Genomic DNA, 26,793 nt, shown 5'->3' with positions numbered 1-26,793 from the left:
AGATGCTTTATCAGTCACCCTCATTGGTCACCTTCACACAGTGTAACACAAACACTATTAATTAATACGATCAGGCCAGAGATTAGCGAATGACTCAGCCTTAAATCACAGAGCACGATCACTTTTCTCATTTCTCTTCCTCATTTACGGCGTTCCGCTGTCACTCACCTGATGTGTAAGGAGGCGGTAGACCTAAACAGACTAGTCAGTTCACTTGGATGCTTCTGGATGTTTACATGCATGCTCTGTGTCTTCCTCAATGCCTGTGTGTCAGAGCATCACGTTCTCTTCTTGTGTTACACAGAGACGGTGAATATATTGAATGCCAAGTTACATAGAATAATACTAGGAGTGTGATACGATCGAGCACAGAAGTGTTAGACAGTGATAAAGTCAATACTGTAAACCATGTACTTATTTACAAACTACCTAAGAAACTCTGTATTGATGAAAATGATGACATGCATACGATGATGAAGTACTGTATTTATTATTTTATAGTTGTAAATTTTCAATTCAACAGCTTTTAAGTTAAGTTGAAGTTAATAAAATAAGTAAATAGCAAGTTATCATTATTAATTTTTGATTGACTCACCATCTGTATCGCTTTATCCTGTATACATGGTCATGTTCACACACTCGTTCAAACACTACGGGCAATTTGGGAACACAGAATAGCCTGATCTGCATGTTGTCCCCTACTGGAGGGCCGGGTCTTCTGCCTTGTTTTCAACATTAAATGGAGACCCTTTGTCAACCCCTTTAGGAGCTACCAAGCATCGTTTGGCACCTAACACAACAATTTTTAAGGGGTGCTGTTGGATTTGTTGAAGTGAAAGCTGGATACCTGCTCTGTGTCTGTGAGTTTGCCATGTAAGGAGAGGGATGCCCACAGCAAGGGGCCCAAGACACACCCCCTTGACTCACACACAACTCTTTAGTATCACAGGCTTTATACAGACTCGTACCTTTGTAACCGTATGAGCTAGAAATTAGTCATTTTTCAGCGTGTTAGCCAGGAACTGTGGTGCGCCATCGCCCCTCTACTTTAGCAATTTCTTCAGGACTTGTCTACTTGCTGATCATATAGCTAGTTAGCCCAAAGCTGTAGAAGATTAAAAGCTGTAACAGTAAATTTGGTTATTGTTCTGTGACCTTCCACTAGACTGGAATGCTTTATTTTTTCTGCTGTAGTGTAAGGTGTGGTTACTTAATGCATGATGGACTAGTATGGACTAGTTGGGGAAGAATCCCAGGTGTCTGCACTGTAATCAGGTTTGGTGTTTTTTTTTTTATTTTTTTTTTAAAGATTTTACAGCTATGGCATTTAGTTGCCAAGAAGTGTCCTCATCCACAAGTACAGCCCAATAGTATTTCTGATGCTTTAAAAGGCCAAGCAACTTAATTTTTTAACATCCTGCTCCGAAACTAATATAGCAGATGAGATTGTTGACCATTGTTTGTATTTGAGTTGCAGGACACTTTAGTTCTTCCACATCCGTCTTGGCAAACCTTGTCTTGATGGAACAAAACTTGCGAAGGATAAATGATCTAAATTTGACGAATTGCTTACAAATATGCCACAGCTTTTGCAGGAAATTGAAACGGTTAGCATCTTTGACCAATACTTTGTTTTTGAGCAAGTATTGCTGTTTCTTCTTTTGAGTTCCTGCATGTTTGGTACAATGCTGCCACCTACTGGACTGGAGTGGGTCGCAGAAAAGTGGCAGGAAAAGCTTTTTAGCTACAGTGTGTATGAGACATGTTGTATTATTATACAGCTTTGTGAGTAATAGCTTTGTATAAGACATGACATTTAAACAAAGAAAAACACGTCACACAGCAATTTAATGCTTTCTTACAAAGCCTGTTGCCTGAAATAAATCAGGCGCTGCTATGGAATCGAATCAAATCAGAAATCGTGTTGCACAAAACAGCCTACCTGTGATTAACAACTTTATTATAGGCTGTGTTTACATGTTCTGATTCTGATCTAACTTCAAGCCAAAAGACTTTTTATGTTTCTTTTGCTGTTTAAAGGCGTAATGATCTTTGATGAATTAAAAAAGTATAAAAAATTATTAGTGTTTATATAATTATGAGTACGCTCAGTCTGAGGCTGCCTGAAAGATAAACACAGCTCACGCTAGACTGGTTGGAATATACGGAGAGCATGAATTGACCCTGATTTACCCAACTGTGCAAACTAAACAACACTATGGTGTATTATGGGTTGCGGGGAACATTTTATAACATGCAAGGTGCAAACTGAGCTGTGGTTGTGACGCTGCGGACAAAAACAGTAACTAAAAATGCTGAAGATTGCCAATGCTTTCGTTTACATTTCCCATCGCTGTGTTTCAGATTCCAGAACTATTGAGCTGTGTATAGTCTGTCTCAGTCTTTGTCACACACTTTAACCCTGAGCTTTATTTAGCTTTGTTTATCATGTGTAGTAAACCTCTCTGTTTACACTCGCGTCTCAAATGATCGGATTAAACGCTACCAGTCAAAGTTTGGACACAGCTTCTAATTCCGTGGTCTCTCCTGATTTTCATTTCAAGTTGTAAAAATAATGCATCCAAAATATGCAATCATTTTCTTTGGAACAGTTGATATTGAGATGTGTCTGCTCCTGTTCTGTAACACCTTCATAACAACTATAATCTGAGGTGCTCTTGACCCCTTAATTGGTGATTTCTAAGGCAGGTGACTCTAAATGACTGCAGCAGAGGTAAGTTTTGGTCTTTTAGATTTCCTGGGATGGTCTTCATGAGAGCCAGTTTTATCTTGGTGTGCTTGATGGGTTTTGTAAACGCACCTGACAATACTGTTCTTGCAAGAGCTATCCCGGAAGAGCTGACCTTCTTCGCTTAAGATAAAAACTGACTGTTGTTGTTGTTGTTTTTGTTACTTAATTATCTAATTAAATGTGTTATTTTATATATGTGAGAAACATTCTATTTCATAGTTGTGTAAAAAACAGAAGTCCAAAGAAAATAAAACCCAAGCTTGTGTCCAAACTTTTGACTGGCACTGTAAGCGGTCAGCTCTTGTGACTGCATTTTTTGTTAAGAACTTTTTAACCAATTTGGCATCACTTCACAAAAAAGCTCCAGTACTACCAGCTTTATGGAGTTGGACGGCATTTCTTGAATAAACCATTGGGTGGTCCATGAAAGCTTTGAAAGTAGATGGCTGTCAAGGAAAGTCTGTGAAGCATGTGTGCAGTTTTTGCTCAGGTACTTCATTTATTTATTTATTTATTTTTGGTTAAACTTGCAAAGAAAGTAAATGCCATTCTCTGATGAACACACAGTAAAAAAAAAAACAATGGAATGCAGTTTAATTTACGACCGGTTTATTATTATTATTATTATTATTATTTTGCTTATTATTTCCAGCCTAGTGAGAAACGCACTAAATAACTAGTGGATTATAGCGAAACAGGCACACAGTGAGATCAGAAATAAAGCGAATTATGACCTACCTAAACTGTTGTGACAGAATTAGATCAGAAGTACTATATATGGCTTTTGTAATAAGTGTTCCTCCTGGGCTCCCTTGGGGTGGGAGAGAGGTAGACTGCAAAATATCATGTAGGCCTGTAGCACTGTAAGATGCACTCACCTTGCACAGCTCACGCTGGAGGGTAAATGTATGGAGTTAATTATGTGCCAAAATTTAACAAACAAACACAATCTGCTTTGCAAAGAAAAAAACGACTTTCTCACAAATGCAGCGTTTTGCAAACAAACACAATCCGATTTGCAAAGAAAAAAATTCAACTTTCTCACAAATGCATCCATCCGTATTTTCTCACAAATGCACCCTCCGTATTTTCTCACAAATGCACCCTCCGTATTTTCTCACAAATGCATCCATCCGTATTTTCTCACAAATGCACCCTCCGTATTTTCTCACAAATGCATCCATCCGTATTTTCTCACACGCGCCCAACCTATTTTCTCACAAATGCAATGGAGCAACTTCCTCTTCCAAAACAGCAGATGGCGCTATCGGTCAATTTACTCTATTCTCCCGAGACCTCAAACAACGTGTTTATATGGTTTACCCTTATGTCCCAGAGGAATATGAGTGGGGAACAGTTTTGAGGTGTCCATTATATATCCAGACAGCCAGACATATTAACACTCCACTATCTTTAGGATAGAGCCCTGTAGGAGAATACAGTTATATCAAACCACAGTTGCATTTTAATTAACTATTGAATTATTAACTATAATTAGTGATCATATCTACATTTAAATAATCTGTGTCTGTGGTACAATCATACATTGTAAACAGCTGTTGCAGCGCGAGGTGTAGATACAGTAAGATGCAAGAATCATTGTATTAGACTGCATGAAATTTATGAAACTTTTTACAAGCAGGTTTGTAATAGAATTCTGTCTGTAATTCAGTATGTTTACTGTTCATTTATAGCTTTTTCCCCCTTATAACTTTGTTAAAGATTATTTAAATGTAGATATGATCACTAATTATAAAAGATTTTGATGCATCATGTCGCATACGTCTGGTATGGATATAAAAAGCCAAACATGATGGCAGTTCTTTCAGCCTTCAATAGTTAATTAAAATGCAGCTGTGGTTTGATATAACTGTATTCCCCTACAGGGCTCTATCCTAAAGATAGTGGAGTGTTTATATGTCTGGCTGTCTGGATATATAATGGACACCTCAAAACTGTTCCCCACTCATATTCCTCTGGAACATAAGGGTAAACCATATAAACACATTGTTTGAGGTCTCGGGAGAAAAGAGTAAATTGACCGATAGCGCCATCTGCTGTTTTGGAAGAGGAAGTTGCTCCATTGCATTTGTGAGAAAATAGGTTGGGCGCGTGTGAGAAAATACGGATGGATGCATTTGTGAGAAAATACGGAGGGTGCATTTGTGAGAAAATATGGAGGGTGCATTTGTGAGAAAATACGGAGGGTGCATTTGTAAGAAAATACGGATGGATGCATTTGTGAGAAAATACGGAGGGTGCATTTGTAAGAAAATATGGAGGGTGCATTTGTGAGAAAGTTGAATTTTTTTCTTTGCAAATCGGATTGTGTTTGTTTGCAAAACGCTGCATTCGTGAGAAAGTCGTTTTTTTCTTTGCAAAGCAGATTGTGTTTGTTTGTTAAATTTTGGCACATAATTAACTCCATATAAATGTGGACCTAGAGGCGACCAACCTGTCCATTGTAACAGCAAGCACTTTGACACAGCAGTGTGTATTTGCAAATGTGAACGTAAGATTAGCTTCATATTGAGAAATATTCAAACTTTATGCGTTAAACTGACACTTCAACGTTGTAACTTTTTTGTCTTTTTCTTCTTTTTTTTCTCCACAAAAACACCCATTAAATTAAGGGAGCAGAGTGTTTTTCTCTTTAGGTAGTTAGAATAGGCAGTAGATAATAATATAATTCAATTAATAATGGTGTAAAAGCAGGCATTTAGGCATTATTATGTAATAAAGGTAATAAAATTAAATAAAAAAACACCTACACCATGCATTTACATAAACAGGAGTGGACAAATGAGAAATTCTGTGTGCGCTGCTTGTTTTTTGTTGCCTGGAAACCACTGACGTAATCTGACATTTCTGAGCTTCATTCCTATGTCTATTGCTCAGATTTCTTCATCCCTGCCTTTTTGTATTTCTGAAAATCTCGCCTGTCGTCCGTGCAAGGTAATTAATCTAGTAGAAAAGACTAGTCGAAAAATAGTTCGGACTGATGGCCCGATCCCGTCTTTAGTCCATGTGTGCACTGCGGTGTGTGGTGGTGATTCAAGAACAAATATCGCATGCCAAAGCAAGGTGCGTCATGCTACAAATATACAAACTCCCCAGAGGACACTGTTTAAACATTCAATTTGATGAGTAGGTTTCCCCTCTTTGTCTGATTGTTAAATGTGGAAATAATGCAGGTGGTTGCTTATTTTAGCTGTCTTTTTCGATCTTGCTTATCCTTCATGTATCTGTGCGAAACGAAACATGTAGGCTTATTCACTCTGGGTGCTAAGTAAGGGGTATTTCCACACCTGCAAGGACTAATGAGGCTGGAAATTATGTCGCTTGGAAGAATGCAGCGTAATTGTTTACTTAATCACTTATTTTAATGTGAAGGATCTGCATCTGTCTCTCCAATTGTCTATTTATTTGTCCATATGTGGGATATATAAAGAGTGAGGGAAAATAGAAATTTGATATATTTAGCGATACAAAAGTTCTGCTGGGAGACCTTGAGTCTTGGCATTCATTTGGACATTACTTTGACACAAATCACCCATTTAAATATTGCGTAACAGTTACACTCATTCATGGCAAAAGTCTTCCCTATTGGCAGTGGCCTCTTTCAGGAGGATAATGCTCTCCACTACACTGCAGGAATTGTTTAGTAAAGGTTTGATTCAAGGTGTTGACTTGTCCTTCAAGTTCCTCAGATCCTGCAAAACATGGTGGCCTATCTCGCATCTTACAGGACTGCTGCAAAAGTTTTATGTGCCAAATACAACAGGAAACTTTAACAGGTTTTGTGGGGTCCATCCCTGAACAGTGTTAGCCAGAAGCCTGCAATATTATTGCTCATCACACTATATTGCCAAAATTATTTGCTCGTCTGCCTTCACATGCATATGACCTTGAGGAACATCCAGTTCTTAATCCATATGGTTTAATATGATGTTGGTCCACCCTTTGCAGCTATAACAATCTCAACTCTTCTGGGAGGGCTTTCCACTTGGTTTAGGAGTGTGTTTATGGGACGTTCTTTCAGAAGCGCATTTGTGGAATCAGACCCTGATGAAGGCCTGGCCCGCTGTCTCCGTGTTCTATCAGGTTGAGGTCTGGACTCTGTGCAGGCCAGTCAAGTTCTTCCACACCAAACTTGCTCATTATGGACCTTGCTTTGTGCACTGGTGCACAGTCATGTTGAAACAGAAAGCAACCATTCTTAAATTGTTTCCATAATAATGGAAGCATGTCCGAAATGTCTTAGTATTCTGAAGAATGAAATTTTTTTTTTTTTTTTTAATTGGAAGTAGGGGGGCCGAGCCCAACTCCTGAAAAACAACCACACACTAGTTCCAACATGACTGCGCAACCTGCTCAACCCGATAGAACACTTTTGGGATAAATTAGAGCAGCGACTGTGAACCGGGCCTTCTTATCCAACAACAGTTTCGGACCTCTCAAATACACTTCTGGAAGAATGGTCAAAAAATCCCATAAACACACTTCTAAAGCTTGTAGAAAGCCTTCCCAGAAGAGTTGAAGCTAAAGGGTGGGCCAACTTCATATTAAACCCAATGGATTAAGAATTGGATTTGATTCAAGTTCATATGCATGTGTAGGCAGGCGAGCGAATACTTTTGGCAACATAGTGTATATATTAGAGAAGGAGACTTTTTGAGGCTTATCCATACATAGGTTTGAATCCCTGATGTAACTTACATGATGCCGATTCAGCCATAGAAACAGACACAACGTTGTTAACACCCATAATAACCTTAACAACCGAACTGCTTCATTAAACCGTGACAATTTTTTACATTACAGTTAAAGAGGTTCCCTTTCAAAAGCTACACTCGATGCTGCGCGAAAGCGCTATGGGAAACGATTCCTCGTGACCGGTTGTGAAGCACGTGTGTGTCAAACACGCCAAATATTTTGGCATCTATAACCTCAGGCAGGTGACGTCAACCGATGAGGTGCACCTGGAGGTTATAAATAGGCATGAACCGGAAACACCCCCAGATCATTTTCTCTTCAGGATCCATGTTGTGTGTGTGCGTGTGTGCAAGCATTTTAACAGAAAGCGAAAATAGAAGTGGCTTACTACTCACCAGAAAGATGGCCGAGTTAGACACGAGTCCGTCCCTCCGTGTAGAAAAATATCTCGCTGAGGGCGATCTTCGCGTTTCTGTCTGAGTGTTTGGGGGAGGAGCACGCTATCTCGGGCTTCAGGGAGCAGGTAAGTATTGCGATTTTCTCCCTATTAAAGTCCCGCGCGCTCGGGTTCGCCGTCTTAAAGTGAAACCGCGACCCGCAGCGCATTTCTGGCGTGCAATCTGGCCGAGGTGCGCGAGACAGGATTTTCCTTTTCTCTCGCTCTCTCGCCGGATTATGAGTCTTTTACCTTCCACTTCTCCAGCGCGCTTCGGCGCTTCTGGTGAAGGGGGGAAAAACTTTCTCTCTCGTTCCCGCGGAGATGGAAACTATCACTCCAGACCGCTCCTCTAGTGATGAGCCGGTGTGTTAGTTTGTGTTAGAGGTGGTAACGCGCGGTCCGACGCGTACACCTCGATTCGCGGTAAAAATAAAAATGAATAAATTAAATAAATCCCCCAAACGCTCACGGTCAGCCGACAGGTGTCTGTCGGGTGGCCGGAGGAGGAGGGGCCTCAGTGATGGCCCCTCCCCTCCTGGCGACCTCCATGAGTTAACTCTTTCATGGAATAAGCCATATTTATCCTGTGTTTTTGTGCTATTGACATTTGGTTTGTTCCAATGTCATGGATGAAAGCATGCTCTTCCTTTATGATGATGTCCCAGATCAGAGAGACGCTCACGGGCTATCTCTCTCCTGGGAGCTCATCCTCTTGGGAAAAATCCACACTCCCTACCAAGCGTGTAGACTAACATCTTCGTTGGTGGGAGAAGATTTTTCAGGCAGCGGGTCAGCCTGGTGCAGCCCTGCACACGATGGCTTTGCAGGCAGACCAGACTGACTTACTGAGAGCTGCACCTTTTAGAGCGGCTGGCAGCGGGGAACCTACTTCCAGCTATGTCTCTTTAGGTACGAAGCTATGAAGAGGACCAGCATCCTTAGGAGGCCGTGGTTCAATCTCCGCCACCATTGGTGTTTCGGAGAGCAGCGGTCTCCAGTGACACACCCATCTAGCCGAGGTGTTAAAGTTCGTGCACCTTTAGAGAGGCTGGCAGCGGGGAACCTACTGCCAGCTATGTCTCCTTAAGCACGAAGCACTGTGGAAAATTAGTATCCTCAGGACAAAGTGTTAGTTGCTCGGGTTCCTCCTGCCGTGTTTCAGGGAACCGAACACCTAACAGCCACCACCATCACTACCCCTCCGTCGGCGTCAATACGTCGCCCTAGCTCACCTCACTTCTTAGGATGGAGCCCTAACGCCATAAAGCGTTCTCCTTCCTACATGAGGTATGAGGTTGAGTGTCATGTGGAATCCGAGCGCAACGCGGGCACAGCTGTCTCCTGCGCGCGCCGAACTCATTAAAGCATACTCTAAAGGAGTATAAGCCATGCGAGGTGGTAACGTCACCGCTCCCAGAGTGGTTTCAGTGGTGGCTCAGTGCCGGGGGATTTCATCCAAGGGCCAATCCCCAGAGGCAACAAGGGTTACGCGCCGGGAGCTTCGTACCCTTTCTATGTGGTTCAGACCCTCGTCCTTGACTCTGGGTCCCACTCTAAGTCCGTGCTGTCGTCGCGAGTTGCTAACGGCAGACGTTTTTCCCTTAGGGGCCGGAGCGCGACCTTAGATGGCCGCCCAGCCCAAGGGAGCTGGAGAGGTCATCTTCTCGTGTGGCACACTAATTGCCCCGAAACGATGACTTTATTTCTGGCCCTGAAATACTCCCTCCAGCAACTGAGAGGCAACAAGGGTTACGCGCCGAGAGCTTCGTACCCTCTTCATGGAGCTAGCGCCTTGGCATTAACATGTCATCGTAGCTCACCTCGTTTTCTTTAGGATCGAGTCTCAACGCCATGGAAAGCGTTCTCTTTCCTACACAAAGCATACATTGAGTGTCATGTGAGATCCGACCGCACTGCGGGCACAGCTGTCTCCTGCGCGCGTCAAGTCCATTCTGAACACTCTAAAGGAGTTCAAGCTAAGCAGGAAGTAACTTTCACCGCTTCTGTGGTGGCTAAGTGCCTGGGGATTTCATCCAAGGGCCAATCCCCAGAGGTAATAAGGGTTACGCGCCGGGAGCTTCGTACCCTTTTTATGTGGTTCAGACCCTCGTCCTTGACCCTGGGTCCCACTCTAGGTCTGTCCTGTCGTCGCAAGTTGCTAACGGCAGACGTTTTTCCCTTAGGGGCCGGAGTGCGGCCTTAGATGGCCACCCAGCCCAAGGGATCTGGAGAGGTCATCTGTTCGTGTTGCACATCAATTGCCCCGAAACGATGACTCTATTTCTGGCCCTGAAATATTCCCTCCAGCAGTCAGGAGGTTAACATGTCCTAGCTTGGAAAACTACACTAGGACATGGCAAAACATGCAGACCCAGTTCACTGCCGAACTGCTTCAGTGCTGGAGCTTCTGCAAGAAAATTGACCTCAGGCTTTTGCCCTAGTGCACTCAGAACATACGTAGCCGCTCCTCGCCTACGTCCTGACTGATGGGGCTGGTGGAAAGCACCCCTTAGTTGCAGGCTTATTCACGGGCCTCATCAGCCTTCTTACTGTGCTAGTGGCGTAAATCAGAGCAGATTTCATATGTCTTGGGGCCGCAGCCGGAGGGCAGCCGCCATTAGACGAGTTGGGTTAAAGATGCTAGCACTCTAGCCTAGGAGTACAGGACAAATTCTGTCCCTCGGGACCTTTTACACTCCAGCCCAACTATCTTCCACAGTCGAAGCCTTCTGTCCTCCGCCGCTAGCTCCGGAGCAGTTAAGACTTCAGTCGCTGTGTTCAGCTCATGCTCTTCAATTTACAGCGCACCTCTGCATTAAGCCAGGGCCGTAAATTAGAGCAGGGTTTCATACGTCTTGGGGGCGCGGCCGAAGGGCAGCCGCCATTAGACGAGTTGGGTTGGAAACGCTAGTGCCCTAGCCTAGGAGGACAGGACAAATTCTGTCCTTCAGGATCTTTTACATTCCAGGACATAAAACATGTAGACCCAGTACACTGCCAAACTGTTACAGTGCTGGAAGTTTCTGCAAAAAAAAAAAAAAAAAAAAAGCCGTTCTGCATTTTTACCCAACTATCTCCCACAGTTGAAGCCTTCGGTCCTCCGCCGTTAGCTCCGGAGCAGTAAGTCTTCATTCGCTGTGTCCAGATCATGCTCTTCAATTTACAGCGCACCTCTGCATTAAGCCGGGGCCGTAAATTAGAGCAGGGTCTCATATGTCGTGGGGCCGCGGCCCAAGGGCCGCCGCCATTAGACAAGTTGGGTTAAAGATGCTAGTGCTCTAGCCTATGAGGCGCGTGGCATACTTCGCCTCTAGTGATTAGGGCCGTTCGACCAGGAAGCTTGCCTTTGTCTATTGCTCCGGCAAGAGGGGCTTCCAAAGATGGCATGCGGCAGGCTGCCTTTCCGCAAGACATCGGTCAGGCGTCATGGTTTGATGCCATGCTTACGGGGTCTAGGACTCCTTGGGGGTACTGTGCGCACACGACACAACCCTGGGGGTCCAGACACTTGCAGTGCGGCGGAGTGGGTATTCTCGTTCTTATAGCGCTTTCGCGCAGCATCGAGTGTAGCTTTTGAAAGGGAACGTCTCGGGTTACTTTGCTGTAACCCTGTTCCCTGAAAAAGCGGGAACGAGATGCTGCGCTACAATGCCGCACTGCATGCGTGACTGGACATCCTTCAGACAAAATTGACCTGGGGGTGTTTCCGGTTCATGCCTATTTATAACCTCCAGGTGCACCTCATCGGTTGACGTCACCTGCCTGAGGTTATAGATGCCAAAATATTTGGCGTGTTTGACACACACGTGCTTCACAACCGGTCACGAGGAATCGTTTCCCATAGCGCTTTCGCGCAGCATCTCGTTCCCGCTTTTTCAGGGAACAGGGTTACAGCAAACTAACCCGAGACGTTTCTGATTGATTGTGACTGTTTCGGCGCAACTCAGTTCTGTAACCTCAGGCTTAATGTAACTTAATAGATCAAGAAATGACAGCTGTGACTTGCTTATCTAGAAATTCTTGTTGATAATAATTCCTGTATTTTGTATTACATAACGAATTCAGCTCATTATATGTCTGTTTATTTTCATAGGAAGATGCATTCGAAGGTTTTGATACAGTCATTGAAAATGGAAGAGTACATAGTCCTGAGGCAATGTCAACAGGTGAATTGTCTTTAAACATATTTTTTCAGCCATGATTTAATGCTACTATATTTACCACTCTTTTCCTTTTTTTTTGGTAATATGTTATTGTTTATAGAACCTTTTTCTGGGTTTTGGAAAAATAATCATTGAATTGATTTATTTAAAGCATAAAGTCATTAAAGTTGGTGTTTGTGATTTTTTTTTTTTTTCAAAGCTTATATTTATTATAGAGTTTGCTTTCACCACCTTCATTTCAGTTTCTTAATGTTATACTTTTTTTTGTAGTTAAATTGCCACATGAAAAGAAGCCAAGAGGCCGCCCCCCAAGATGTTTAACTGTGCAGAAATTGTCTACCCGTGTTGAATCTCATCCTCTGCCTGTCATCACAACTCCACCCACAGAGAAGGTGAAGAGGCCACCAGGTAGACCTCCTGGTTCTGGGGAGAAAAGAAGAGGCCGACCTCCTGCATCGGGTAACCAGAGAAGCTGGCCTCAAGGTGGCCAGACATTATCCAGTGACAGCAGGGATGCTGGACTGGAGCAGAACTGTATTCCAGCACTTCGCAAAGACATTGTGGAAGATGACAAGGAGAGAAAGACCGGAAAGAGAAATTCTCTCGGATCCGTGCCTCAACAGGAATCTGAGAACAAGTTAGCAAAAGTGGGCCGTGATTCAAAGGTGACCAAACTGAAGCGGATGCGGGATGTCAAAGTAAAGCCCCTTAAGCCTGGACTTTTAAAAGGTGTCCCAGTTCCCTTTGTGCCAAGACGGGGGCGTGGCAGACCTCCTTCTGCTGAGCGCCTCAAAGCTGAGATTGCTGCTGCTTCATTGGCTGTGGAGTTGTCCCCATCTGAATCTGGCACTGCCAAACATAAGAGCTTTGGCGTTCGCCTAGAAGAGGATATGGATCCCCGCTCTACACAGCATCTCAAGCTCAGGGCCTCCCATTCTGCAGATGAATGCACTATCCCGGATTCCCCAGGTTCCGAATCACTCGTCAATCCAACCACACCTCCAAAACCCGGAAGTCGTTTAGTTTTACGGCAAAGTCCCCGCCATATCAAGCCTGTGCGCACTGTCCCATCATCCAAACGCACTGATGCCACTATTGCGAAGCAGTTACTGCAGCGGGCTAAAAAAGGGGCTCGCAAAAAGAAACTGGAAGCAGTGGGTACTCAGGGAGCGGCAGCTATTGAATCTGGTATTAGGAGAAGAACAAGAACACAGCTGAAAAACATTCGGCAGTTCATAATGCCCGTGGTGAGTACAGTGTCCTTGCGGGTTATTAAGACCCCCAAGCGATTTATTGAAGATGAATTTGGTGCCCCTCCCCCACACATGAAAATAGCACGTTTAGACTCCACTGTGCCAGCTCCGGTCACCCATCCCTCAACAACATCCTCCACTCTTGTTTCCACTGCTCCAAGTACAACCGGAACTGTGTCCATCTCTGGGGCAGGCCCGCCTGTTGATTCCTTCCCGCCCCCTCCACCCCCTGCCCCTCTTGCCAGTGCCACTGTTGCAACAGGAAGTCACCTCAGTAACAACAGCTGCAACAGTAATGGGCGATTCAGTAGCAGTGCAGCATCTGGCTCCAGTGCAGTGTCACAACATTCCTTCCAGCTCTCCTCCGGAGAGTCTTCACGCTCCAGCAGCCCCAGTCTAGATGACTCCTCTTGTGACTCGCAGATTTCAGATGGCACCCAGGTGCTCTCAGAGGAGCCTGACCATTCCCCTTCCTCTCAGGGAGAGAGGGAGGCTAGTCTGCACCATTCCCCACGTCCACTGTCCCCACCATCTGAGCCTGAGACAGAGCACATGGAGTTAATGGAGCCAAACAGGCGAGGATGCAGAGGTCAAGGCCTTAGAAGAGGCAACTTTTTGTCACGTGGTCGGAGCAATCTGATCAGCAATAGGAAAAGAGCCATCATCAGCCCTGCCACAGGTGTAATGATGCCCTCTACTCAGGCAGGATCCCAGCAGGCTTCTTCTACAGCTTCTTCATCATCTTCTCCTCCGCCACCTCCTCTTCTTACTCCACCTCAGCCCCCTCAGTCAGCCTCATCCGGTGTATCTGCCATAAGTGAACATCACCCCCACTCCCCATGGATTATGCCTCATACCATTGCCCCTTTCCTGCCTACTCCTCCGATAATCTCTGGATCTCATGACAAACGCCGTGCCATACTGCGAGAGCCCACATTTCGCTGGACATCACACATAGAGCAGCAATACTTCTCTTCTGCCAAATATGCAAAAGAGGGCCTTATTCGAAAGCCTATATTTGATAACTTCCGCCCTCCACCACTCACAGCTGAAGATGTAGGACTGATGCCTCCTGGACCTGGAGGAGGGGGATTGGCACCAGGAGGGTTCCCTTCACCAGGTGGTACAGCTGGGGCAGGTTCTAGGCTGTTTTCTCCTCTACATCATCATCACCAGCATCCCTCATCTCGTTTTGAGCCTCAGCTCCACAAACGAAGCCCACTACTTCGTGCTCCTCGCTTTACTCCCAGTGCTGCCCACTCTCGCATTTTTGAGTCAGTCACTTTGCCATCTTCATCGGGTAGCAGCCCTAGTTCTCAATCCCCTCTCCAGACGACACCACCTTCAAACAGGCTACCACGACGCAGGAAGAGGAGAACATTTGGGCATTCCCGCATACAATCCAGATCACCCTCACACTCCATGACCACCAGGAGCAGTCAGTCAGGCGTCCAAGTTGGAAAGAGCTCTGCTGAACACTCTGCACTAACTAGCTCTGTTCCTACAAGTGTGACTGGCAATTCCAGCCCTTTACCTGGGATTGCAGTGAGCCCAGTTGCTCCAAGTGCCTTACCTCAAGCCCCTTTCAATTCATTCTCGTCAAGTTCTCTTGGTCCCATTAGTCATAGAGCCTCTGATGTTCGAAGAGTGGATGTGGGCCTTGGTGGTGGTGGGAGTTCTGCCTCTTCCTCATCACAGCTCTTCCCTCGTTTTGCTTCCAGTCCCCAAGGTTCAAGCGGAGGCACTGGAAAAATTGGGAGAGAGAGAAGCATCTCGACTTCACGAGACACCCATCCCAAGGAGAAAGACAGAGATACGGAGAGAAACAGAGACCGTGGAAAGGAAAATAAAAAAGAAGCAAAAAAAGACTGGGAAAGAAGAGGGAAGAGTCTTGCTTCGGAGGTCCCTACTAATTCCACTCCAAGCTTTTTTGCTGGGGATGACAAGGATGTTGAGGATTCTTTCAGTCACAAAAAGACTCCTGGACAAAAGAAATCTGTTTCTATTGACTCTGATGCAGAGACCCTTTCAGTTGACACAAATGTAATTCCACCAGCAAGGGCATTCTTATCTAAAGGACGCATGTCCAAAAAAGGCAGATTGCCAGAAAAAGGTATGGAAGCTGATGAAATTGAGAAGAGCAAAGAGAGATCTAGCACACCCATCCCACCCATTCATTCCAGAAAACTCTCTACACCATCCCTAGGTTCCGTGCTCGACCATGCTGAAAAACAGCCAGCCACAGACAGGCGTGTGGCAGGCCTCCTGAAAAAGGCTAAAGCCCAGCTCATTAATATAGAAAAGAGCAAGTGCTTGAAACCAGCCGATCAGCCTAAAGTGCAGGTTAGTTTTCATGAATAGTTCATCTTAATTTCAATTATGCTTGCTTATTTTGAATTACATTAACCCTTTCTACTTACTCACTCTATCCGGGTACAAAAAGCCAATCTACGATATTTAGCGTTTCCTAACTACTGACATAAAATGTCATATTTTTTTACTGTGATCATGTCTTATAGTTTTTTTGGTTTTTTTTTATTAACCAAGAACTTTGCTATGCTTAAATAATCTGCTTACTAGTGAGATTTTTTCAGGTAAAGGTATCATTTGTCAGTGACTAAAAAAATCTATACTAGCAGGACTGTGTAAGGCCTATAGACTTCCTCAATCGTGCAGTTATCTCAATTATCAGATGTTCAGTTAATTTCGGTTAACTTGATGTTTTCAGATCAAATATCAAAAGAAGATCTTAGAGACTATGTCACGGTTGTTGGTGCGAGACATTCTGCTCAAGTATTACAAAAACGTCTGATCTTCTCGGGAGCATACAACAGTTTGACGTTAGTTTTTAATCATCAAACTAACTGATTAACTGACTTGTCTGAACTGTCTATGGACAGAAACACCTTGTTGATGACCAAGGTCAGAAGACCATGGCCAACCTCATTCAGGCTGACAGAAACACTATGGTAACTGAAATAACCACTCTTTACAGCCATGCTGAGCAATAAAGCACCACAGAATGCACAAGATGCTGATTCAGAAGCCGATATCGGGACATTCCTGGCCAAGAGGGGTAGGGTTAGAAGGATAGTTTAGTTGCAGTTTGGATGATTCTGGTTATTTATGGGAAAATTTTATTGATTGAATGTTTTTAAATAATGCCTGTTGTTGATCTGGCTATTTCCCAAGTAAAGGCAGCTAATTTAGTTTGCCTCTCTTTTAAAGTAATAATTGGTTACTTGGATATCACCTTAATTAAACTTTAACGGACCTTGCTAATTCAAGAACGATCAATTTATGAAAGAAAATTAAACACTGCACATTTTTAACATAGCAGCTTAAAAAATAGTTTTTCATCTACTAAGTCAATTTAGTAAAAATGTTTGCTTGCACAGGGTCAAGAAAGTGATTCTTCTGAAGCATCAGTTCGTGGTCCACGGATCAAGCATGTGTGCCGTCGTGCCGCAGTAGCATTGGGTCGCAATCGTGCTGTGTTCCCAGATGATATGCCCACCCTTAGTGCCTTGCCATGGGAGGAGAGAGAAAAGATCCTGTCTTCCATGGGGAATGATGGTGAGTGTTTTCTAGTAGGAACATTGTCTTAGTTTTAAGACATCGTGTCTATGTTTACCGTATATTTACATAGAAGTAACTCTACTTCTCTTGTAGATAAATCTTCAGTGGCAGGTTCGGAAGAGGCAGAGCCTTCTTCTCCTCCCCTCAAACCAGTAACAAGACACAAAACCGTCCAGGAAGCGACACCCAGAAAGGGTCGGCGTTCCCGGCGTTGTGGCCAGTGTCCTGGTTGTCAAGTCCCAGAGGACTGCGGGCATTGCGCCAACTGTCTGGATAAGCCTAAGTTTGGGGGACGCAACATTAAAAAACAATGTTGCAAGTAAGTATGGATTTGAAATATTTGGCATTTCTTTACAGTTTTTCATTCCACCTATGTTATCTTTCTAAAATTTTGGACTGAAATCCATAAAAGGTATTTATTGTGCAGTATGAATATCAGCACCAAAAATAACATTTCTTTTTCTGATATTTAGTGGCTATTATCAGTATTGTAAGCAGCTGATTAGATGCTATAATTTTCCATTATGAAATCTTTAAATCTAAATTTTGCCGAAGTTATTTTATCTAATAAATTTTTGTAGACAGTAAATAAAATATAAAAGTTTAGCTACTATATTACTCGTTTCATGAGATGATTATACATTATTGGCTTTACATTTGAAAGTATTTTAAAGTATAATCAATTATTATTAAGTGTGTAATTAATTGCTGTTGCACTATGCAATATTGTAGGGTGGTTGTTGTGATTGTTGTTGTTGTTGTTGTTTTTTTAACCTTGCCTCTTAAATTTCACCTTGCATGCCTTGAGTGCTTCAGATGTATTAAACCAAAAGTAAATCTGTCCATTGTAACAGGGAAAGGAAATGCCAGAACTTGCAGTGGATGCCATCAAAAATGTTTCTTCAGAAGCAAGCAAAAGGTCAGTGTACCACTTCCTCTTCCAGACTGCCGAGTTCAAGAACATTGCCATTTTTCCCCATCTACACAGTCCATCTTACCTTTTTTTTTTTTTTTAGGTAAAAAAGACAAGAAGAAAAAAGTGCCCGAAAAAAAGGAAGCCCATCACTCTTTCAAAGCTCAGTGCCCTGAGGTAAGCCTCAAATCAACCCCAGCTCCCTCAAAGGATGACCCTTCAGTGAAGAAAAGTGACACTCCACCACCAGTACAGGACGAGGACAAACAAAAACAGCTGTCACCATCGCCAGCATCACGCAACTCTTCCCCAGACAACGATCCCCCTTTACTTCCCAGCCCGGAGGACCCAAGACCACCCTTAGCTTTTCCAAGTTCTGCCTATAAGAAGGACCGGAAGCTGTCCAGCCCTTTATCCAGGTCCCCACACACCACTGCGTCTAACCAACCACCAGAACCATCTCAAGAGATCATGCAGCAGCAAACCCAGACTCCAGCAAAAAAGGAAGGACCGACAAAGTCATCATCGAATGAACCCAGAAAGAAGCCCTCGCAGCATTCTCAGCCTTCATCTGCTGCATCCTCTGGTAGGAACTGTTAGTGATGTGTACCTCCTCACGGCATTCTTTACATGCTTTTTGTTCTGCTTTTGATGTTTGATTTGTATATACATAGATCTTATTTTATTTTTAGCTGTAGAAGCAAAGCAAATAAAAAAGCATCCTGTTCAGTGTAGTACTCCACCAAGGCCAAAACCCAAGGAGAAGGTAGGAGCTTCTTTCTAAGGTTTTTTTTTTCTTTTTTCTTCTTGTTTGTTTTTTGTTTCATACGCTACTTGGCTCAGACTTTGACCACCCACCTGAATTGTTGTTTACAGGAGAAACAGATGGTCACCAAACCTGACCGCAGTACTTTAAACTTCCTGAGCACTCCCTCGACTGGGGGCACTGCCAAGCAGAAAGCACCCTCCGACGGAGTGCATCGAATTAGAGTGGATTTTAAAGAGGACTTTGACATTGAGAAGGTGTGGGAAATGGGTGGGCTCAGCATCCTCACCTCTGTGCCAATCACCCCACAAGTAGTCTGCTTTCTCTGTGCTAGCAGTGGCAACGTGGAGGTAAGACAGTCTCGGTCACTGTGTAGCACTGTATTCGCCTCGGTTTAGATAATGGAAAAAAAAACCATTACACCTCCCTTTTGCAAGGTTAGGTTACAGGCAAGGAATCTGGAGGACTCTGTCCTGTCTTTTTAGACACTGAATTATACAGCAATGTTCCCTTACTGTCTGTGTGGCCTTTCCACAGTTTGTGTTCTGCCAGGTGTGCTGTGAGCCTTTCCATATCTTTTGCTTGGGAGAGACCGAACGTCCTCTGAACGAGGAATGGGAAAACTGGTGCTGCCGCCGCTGCCGCTTCTGTCAAGTCTGTGGCCGTCGGCACCAGAAGACAAAAGTAAGGGTTCTTAGAATTAAAGCACTGGACTTTAAATTTAGTCTGCAAATACTTTTGGAAATATTTGATCTATTATGTCGATTAACCTCAGAATTCTATGCTCAGAAAGCAGAATACAACAATATAACATGTTATTATAGCCATTAAATCATTTTAACTTTGTATTAGGGCTAACTTTGTATTATCAAGCATTTACATGGCTAATATTTACTTGTAAAATGGATTAGCAAAGGTTTTCTCTGCCCTTTTAGTTGAAAATGGATTTCAATCAGGGCTGGATCAGATCAGATCAGTTCTGATTAAGGTGTTTGCATGATGCATTTTTGTTTTAAGTGGAATATTATGGTCTGAGTAAATAACCCTAATGATATTTATGCAATCAAAAACAAGGAGATGGTATGCACTTGGTATGTTTCAGACTGTACATTTGATGATGCAGATGCGTTACCAAATACAAATGCCCAATCTATGAACTGTAGGCTGGGATAGCAATCAAACGAGACCCTGAATATACAGTAAACACGAATTTCTTTCCAAATCTGAGTTGTTCTTTTTCATTTCGCACAGGAGCTGCTGGAGTGCGATAAGTGCCGAAATAGCTTTCACCCTGAGTGCCTGGGACCCAATCATCCTACAAGACCCACCAAGAAAAGAATCTGGGTATTGCATGCATCCTTTTCCGGCTTTCGTTTGTTTTTGTTCAATATATTTAACTGGTATACCATTCCTTACTGAGATAAACATCCTCCACAGATTTGTTTCAAGTGTGTCTGCTGTAAAAGTTGTGGCGCCACCAAACCGGGAAAGACTTGGGACGCGCAGTGGTCACATGACTTCTCCTTGTGTCACGACTGCGGCAAACGTTTCGCTAAAGGTGAATGTCGAGTACTAAAGGAGAATGTACAAACCCATGTCAATCACATCTAATACCGTAAAACCTGTCCGCAGGAAACTTCTGCCCTCTCTGTAATAAGTGCTATGATGATGATCATGAAACTAAGATGATGCAGTGTGGAAAGTGTGATCACTGGGTTCATGCCAAATGTGAGAATCTTACTGGTGAGTTGACTGTTCGTTCTCCTGCAGCAGCCTGTGTAGTGTTGCAGAAGTCGAAAAGCATAGTAATTCTTTTGTGTTTTGTGATTACCGTAGTATATTTTTGTGCTGACGCTACGTCATTGCTTTCTCGTTGAAGGAAAAGAATACGTATTTACTGTTGTTGTTGTTGTTGTTGTAGATGAGATGTACGAGTTATTGTCCAGACTGCCTAAAAACGTGGCCTACACCTGTGTTAACTGTACCGAGCACCACCCACCTAAGTGGCGCACTGCCTTGGAGAAGGACATCCAGAGCAGCATGCGCCAAGTCCTCGCTGCACTCCTCAACTCCCGCACTTCCACTCACCTACTCCATTACAGACAAGTAATTATTCCCGGCTAGTTAGATCAAGCTGTATGTACCCCTTGTTATTTTTCTCGTTGTGGCTCTTTGCTTATTTATCTCCTCTCGTATTATAGGCAGTGATGAAGCCACCCGAGCTGAACCCAGAAACCGAAGAGAGCCTTCCCTCACGGCGTTCCCCCGAAGGGCCTGACCCTCCTCTTCTTACAGAGGTTTCCCTGCCCAGCGATTCACCCCTTGACTTGGAGTCTGTGGAAAAGAAAATGAATTCCGGGCACTACAGTTCTGTGGTAAGGGGTTCGAAAAGGGTTTGGGTTGTTAGTCATAATTCCATAATTGGAAATTTGCAGGAGTTCGTGATGATGGGCCGAGCCGCCAAGAACCAAACATTGCTGTTCTGTCTTTAAGCTGGACTTCAGTGACGACATTGTGAGAATCGTCCAGACGGCTATTAATTTGGAGGGAGGTCAAGCAGAAAGCAGGAAGGCCAACAGCATGGTCAAGTCCTTCTTTATACGGGTAAGGCATGAGCGAGAGCAGGTGCAGTGTTTCCAGTGCATTGTGCTTCAGGCTCGGAGCGCTGCTGTTTATAAAACTAACATTGCTGTATTCCTTACAGCAAATGGAACGGGTTTTTCCGTGGTTAAAGGTGAAGGAGTCGAAATTCTGGGAGGCACACAAAGTCTCTCACAAGTGAGTTTTTTTTTCTTGCTTTCTTTCTTTCTTTCTTTCTTTCTTTCTTTTAATCAGTACATTTGTTTTTCATTGAAGCATGGCAGTGTAATACTTAACTATTACAAGCCTTTTCATGTTTATAAAGAACTCTGGGATGTCTGAACCTTCAATTTAGGGGATGGAACCAGACGTTTCAGTGGTTTCAATGGCAGTGATATAATGTGAAGCTGTAACAGCTTGTCAGTGGGGTAACTGTCTCTTGTGCTCTCCTTCAGAGCACAAATATCACCTGTCCATGGGGAATGCACGGTTTAGTTCCATTGTTGGAGACTAGCCTCAGGTGTTGTATTTCACATAGGTGCTTTGGCAAGTCTTGCGGTTGCCCAGTGGTTAGACTGAGGCAGACTTTGTCTGTTAATGTGAATTATTCATGGGTATATGAAACAAGGGGTTGTATATTTCAAAAACCCCATGTTTACTATGTTAATACATATTACAGAAAAGGGATTTTAAAATCTACAACACAAAGCTTCACATGTAAATCTACTTCTTATTACAAGGTAGTTGTTGGAATTTACTCTGCCATCCGATTCATCAGACTTTCACTTATGGTTTTGTTAAGGTCTATTTTTATGTGTGTCTGTACTTTCCATAACTTTGTTATTGTTGAACGTAGTGATGCTAAGTGATGTTATTTTCTCCTTCCTGCTGCAGTAGTGGTTTACTTCCCAATGCCGTACTGCCTCCTTCTCTGGATCACAACTATGCCCAGTGGCAAGAGAGGGAAGAAATGGCATGTGATGAGCACCATCTCTCTATGAAGATTATTCCTGCCCCTTGTTCTAAAGCTCCTGGAGAACCTGACTTTCCAATTGTACCTCCACCCCCACCACCACAGCTTTCACCTGGTGAGGAACAAAATGATACGCTACCCCCAATGAATTTAATAAATTTTTTTTTTTTACAAATTGAAATCTGTAATTTGAGAGAGCTTGTTTTATTTTTCTCATTCTATTTTATCTCTTTTCTTTTCTCCACCCAAAAAAATGACTTAGACTTCAGTCAGGAGGACGGCTCTGAACTTCCCCCTCCCTCCGGTATTGGTGACAACAGACAATGTGCACTTTGTCTGAACTACGGTGACGAGAAGACAAATGTAAGTCAATACATAGTGTTCAAACATAAATAAATCAACCATCAGTTTATTTCAGGAGTCAGGCCGAGACGAATGGCTACTTGTTGCATTTATGCACTACACTCAAGTAAGCGCTAGGGTTGATTTTTATACTTCTGTATGGACATTTTGCAGAAACAGTCACACAGGGTGAAGTATTCTTGCATGTAATGTGAGTGTGCTCTCTAGAAGGCGCTGTTGCATAAACCACACTGGAATTTACCGAATTAAACAGAGCAGAGAAGCCAAAAAAAACAACAATCAGAGTTCTGTGTTTCCCAGACAGAATAATAAATTAAACACATACGTTTGTTGCATTGTCTTGGGGGCCAGAAGAAACCTTACATAATTGGTGATAAACCAAGAGAATTTTCACTAACGGTGAGCATTAACTCCTTTGGTATCAGCTATATGAGCAGTTTCTTTTTTGTAAAATGAACAATTTAAATTTAGCATTTTTTTTTTACTTTTAGTTTTGTATAATCAGCTATATACAAAAGAGAGAGAGAGAGAGCGACCAGGTGGAGTTTACACACCATTCAACCTAGATTGATCCAGATACAGGTTGATACACTTTATAGATTTATACAATTCAATCACAGAAGGCAAAATGCGCTAAGATGGTTATAGGAATCCAATTTTTTCTTCTAGCCTTCTGAAGCCTGAGGGCAAAGCAAATTTTTTTCCATTGAGCAAACTGAGTTAATTATATTCATGAAAAGGTATACAGCATCTTGTAAGAGTTCCTCTGGAGCCATCATTTTTTATTCTACAGAAACTGATCCACACTCCCTCCAGCAGGTGATGAAACCTGTGTATTTTTGTTTGGAAGTACCTAAGGAAACTATCGTGGTTTTCCACCAAAAATCTGAACATAACAGGGAATGTTGAGGAATCTCTTCTTCAGGTATTTCTAGTCAGAAATAACAGCTGGAAAACAGCTGACAACTGTGTTACATTTATAACAGTCATATAAGACATATAAGCACATAAGACTCACTTTGTTGGACTTAAGAACAAATCCAATTTACGAACATGCTCCCAGACTGGAACTAGTTCTTAAGTCGGGTCCCTATCTGTACTAGGTTTTTTTTCCCCCATTGTTGCTGCATTAAAATACCAATAAAATTGGTTCTAAAAATAGAACTGGTTTAAAGTTCTTATTCAGCTTATTAATTTAACTACAGTATAATGCCTTTAATAATTTTGGATTTTTAGGCATGAAGAAACAGCTACATTGTGTGGTATTTGAAAATACTCTTCGCTCAGCTCAAAAGTTTAACATAAGTGGTCAAAGCGATTGAGGTTTCCATTTGTCTTTATTTGGCAAAAGGTAAAATGATGCTCTACCTGTAATTCAGTGATGCTGGGAGGAAGTGGGGGTCATATGCCAGACAACCCAGTAATTTAATCTCTTGATGCAGATGGAATTTTTTTCACGACTTCTAGCCATATTTTCACAGAAAACATAACTCAGTGGTTCCTAAAGTGGAGTACCTCACTGACTTTGCTAGGGCAGCCTGTCTGAATTGTGTAGATCCATCAAAGATCAATGTCCTTCCAGCTAGCCTCATATGTCATGTTACATCAACACACACAAGTGATCTCAGCTGAGCTGACAAGTAAAGTAATCTTTGAGACACGGTAAAGCCATGCTCAGGCAGCTGTATTGTTGGATATCTTACTCTTATTCGTTCCAAACGAATTAGATATGTGCTTGTCCCGTTCCCTGAAATGTTTAATAGATACTTCTACAAGAAAAAAATGCTGTAAATAAATATAAGTCTTGAGAGGATAATAATTTTTATATTCTTTTTCTGCTATTGAGATCAAGGGAGAGGAAGTCCAACCTGTCCAATTGAGTGAGTGGAGTGAGTGTGTGAGTGGAGTGAGTGTGTGAGTGGAGTGAGTGTGTGAGTGGAGTGAGTGTGTGAGTGGAGTGAGTGTGTGAGTGGAGTGAGTGTGTGAGTGGAGTGAGTGTGTGAGTGGAGTGAGTGTGTGAGTGGAGTGAGTGTGTGAGTGGAGTGAGTAAGTGGAGTGAGTGAGTAAGTGGAGTGAGTGAGTGAGTAAGTGGAGTGAGTGAGTAAGAGGAGTGAGTGAGTGAGTAAGTGGAGTGAGTGAGTGAGTAAGTGGAGTGAGTGAGTGAGTAAGTGGAGTGAGTGAGTGAGTAAGTGGAGTGAGTGAGTGAGTAAGTGGAGTGAGTGAGTAAGTGGAGTGAGTAAGTGAGTGGAGTGTGTGAGTGAGTGGAGTGTGTGAGTGTGTGAGTGTGTGAGTGTGTGAGTGTGTGAGTGGAGTGAGTGTGTGAGTGAGTGGAGTGAGTGGAGAGGAGTGAGTGTGTGAGTGGAGTGGAGTGAGTGTGTGAGTGGAGTGGAGTGGAGTGTGTGAGTGGAGTGGAGTGTGTGAGTGGAGTGGAGTGTGTGAGTGGAGTGGAGTGTGTGAGTGGAGTGGAGTGTGTGAGTGGAGTGGAGTGTGTGAGTGGAGTGGAGTGTGTGAGTGGAGTGGAGTGTGTGAGTGGAGTGGAGTGTGTGAGTGAGAGGAGTGAGTGTGTGTGGAGTGAGTGTGAGTGAGTGAGTGAGTGAGTGGAGTGAGTGAGTGAGTGAGTGTGTGAGTGGATTGAGTGAGTAGAGTGAGTAGAGTGAGTAGAGTGAGTGAGTGAGTGTGTGAGTGGAGTGAGTGTGTGAGTGGATTGAGTGTGTGAGTGGATTGAGTGAGTGAGTGGAGTGAGTGGAGTGAGTGGATTGAGTGAGTAGAGTGTGTGAGTGGAGTGTGTGAGTGGAGTGTGTGAGTGGAGTGTGTGAGTGGAGTGTGTGAGTGGAGTGTGTGAGTGGAGTGTGTGAGTGGAGTGTGTGGAGAGGAGTAAGTTGAGAGGAGTGAGTAAGTGGAGTGAGTGTGTGAGTGGAGTGAGTGTGTGAGTGGAGTGAGTGTGTGAGTGGAGTGAGTGTGTGAGTGGAGTGTGTGAGTGGAGTGTGTGAGTGGAGTGTGTGAGTGGAGTGTGTGGAGAGGAGTAAGTTGAGAGGAGTGAGTAAGTGGAGTGAGTGTGTGAGTGGAGTGTGTGAGTGGAGTGTGTGAGTGGAGTGTGTGAGTGGAGTGTGTGAGTGGAGTGTGTGAGTGGAGTGTGTGAGTGGAGTGTGTGGAGAGGAGTAAGTTGAGAGGAGTGAGTAAGTGGAGTGAGTGTGTGAGTGGAGTGTGTGAGTGGAGTGTGTGAGTGGAGTGTGTGAGTGGAGTGAGTGGAGAGGAGTAAGTTGAGAGGAGTGAGTAAGTGGAGTGAGTGTGTGAGTGGAGTGAGTGAAGAGGAGTGAACATTGGAAAGTAAACACTATCCGGTTCAAAATTCTCCCAGTAATTTTTATTCTTGCTGCTGGGAAGGAATAGAATATATGAATTGTTTCACAAATTCCAAGTCTGGATATTACAAGTAATTAAAAAATCTAATCCAAGTGAGTCAAAAGACTTTTCAGCATCTAGGCTGAGAAGAACTGAACTTATGTTATATGATTATGTTATCTATGCTACTTCCTCTATCAGGAGCAAGTTTTTCATTTTGATCTTTCTTTTTATCTATTGCTTCTAATTCCCCCAGAAAAGCTTTGGCAGTATCCCATGATATGGCTGGACTGACTTCCCCATTATCATTATGGTCCAAGTACATTTTTAATTCCTTAGCCATTTCCTTTAGGTGTGTTATATCACCTAACCTGTGTTTATTGGAAGTCCATTAGAAGAAAGAGGAAGTAAAGTGCCCGGCCCTGCAGGATTAAACTGTCCATTATAATAAACTATAGTCGGTTTAAAGCCTTACACTTTATATAACTTATTTATATTAATGCAATATCATGATAATATATTTCCTCAGATAAATCTATTATACAATCATGTAATTATATTACCATGTGTGACGCAAACATGAAACACAGAACTTTAATGCTCACCGGGAAGTGTGAGAGTTTTATCATAGGGGAGGAACATCTTAAAGACACTGGTCTGAGAAATGAATAGACTGCACAGTACTGGGCAAAAGTCCTGAGTCTCCCCTAATTTCTGCATAGTAAATTTAATTTAACTATGTTGTTTAAATTGAAGAAAGGGGGAACAACTGTGTTACTCAGACAGGCTGTGCAGAGCACCTAAAGATACAATTTAAAAATTGGTTGTTTATGTAACAACTTGAGCAGCGACCTCGTTTCCCTTCTTGTCTGTTCCAACCACTCAGCATTCAGCATCACCAGTGTACTAATCACCAGCCTGATCATCTGTCATCAACTGCACCTGTTTCTCACT

General features: G+C 43.2%; 1 protein-coding gene across 3 annotated transcripts in view; it reads left to right on the top strand.

The window, feature by feature from the left end:
- kmt2a (lysine (K)-specific methyltransferase 2A) overlaps positions 1–26,793 on the top strand; it is a 56,293-nt gene that overhangs the window by 10,573 nt on the left and 18,927 nt on the right. For 2 of the 3 annotated variants that reach the window (XM_053507925.1, XM_053507924.1), the window contains exons 2-19: positions 12,001–12,073; positions 12,341–15,666; positions 16,722–16,899; positions 16,996–17,221; positions 17,757–17,821; positions 17,919–18,401; positions 18,508–18,581; positions 18,692–18,931; positions 19,119–19,265; positions 19,833–19,925; positions 20,019–20,139; positions 20,214–20,324; positions 20,503–20,687; positions 20,783–20,956; positions 21,075–21,185; positions 21,286–21,359; positions 22,056–22,249; positions 22,397–22,497. In XM_053507925.1, coding sequence (XP_053363900.1) covers positions 12,001–12,073; positions 12,341–15,666; positions 16,722–16,899; positions 16,996–17,221; positions 17,757–17,821; positions 17,919–18,401; positions 18,508–18,581; positions 18,692–18,931; positions 19,119–19,265; positions 19,833–19,925; positions 20,019–20,139; positions 20,214–20,324; positions 20,503–20,687; positions 20,783–20,956; positions 21,075–21,185; positions 21,286–21,359; positions 22,056–22,249; positions 22,397–22,497 — 5,976 coding nt within the window. The remainder of the gene's footprint in view (positions 1–12,000; positions 12,074–12,340; positions 15,667–16,721; positions 16,900–16,995; positions 17,222–17,756; positions 17,822–17,918; positions 18,402–18,507; positions 18,582–18,691; positions 18,932–19,118; positions 19,266–19,832; positions 19,926–20,018; positions 20,140–20,213; positions 20,325–20,502; positions 20,688–20,782; positions 20,957–21,074; positions 21,186–21,285; positions 21,360–22,055; positions 22,250–22,396; positions 22,498–26,793) is intronic. The other variant, XM_053507926.1, reaches the window with a different exon arrangement.

The sequence above is a fragment of the Clarias gariepinus genome, chromosome 11 (genome assembly GCF_024256425.1).
Source record: "Clarias gariepinus isolate MV-2021 ecotype Netherlands chromosome 11, CGAR_prim_01v2, whole genome shotgun sequence".
Taxonomy (NCBI): domain Eukaryota; kingdom Metazoa; phylum Chordata; class Actinopteri; order Siluriformes; family Clariidae; genus Clarias; species Clarias gariepinus.
This window is presented reverse-complemented; position numbering and strand designations above follow the sequence as displayed.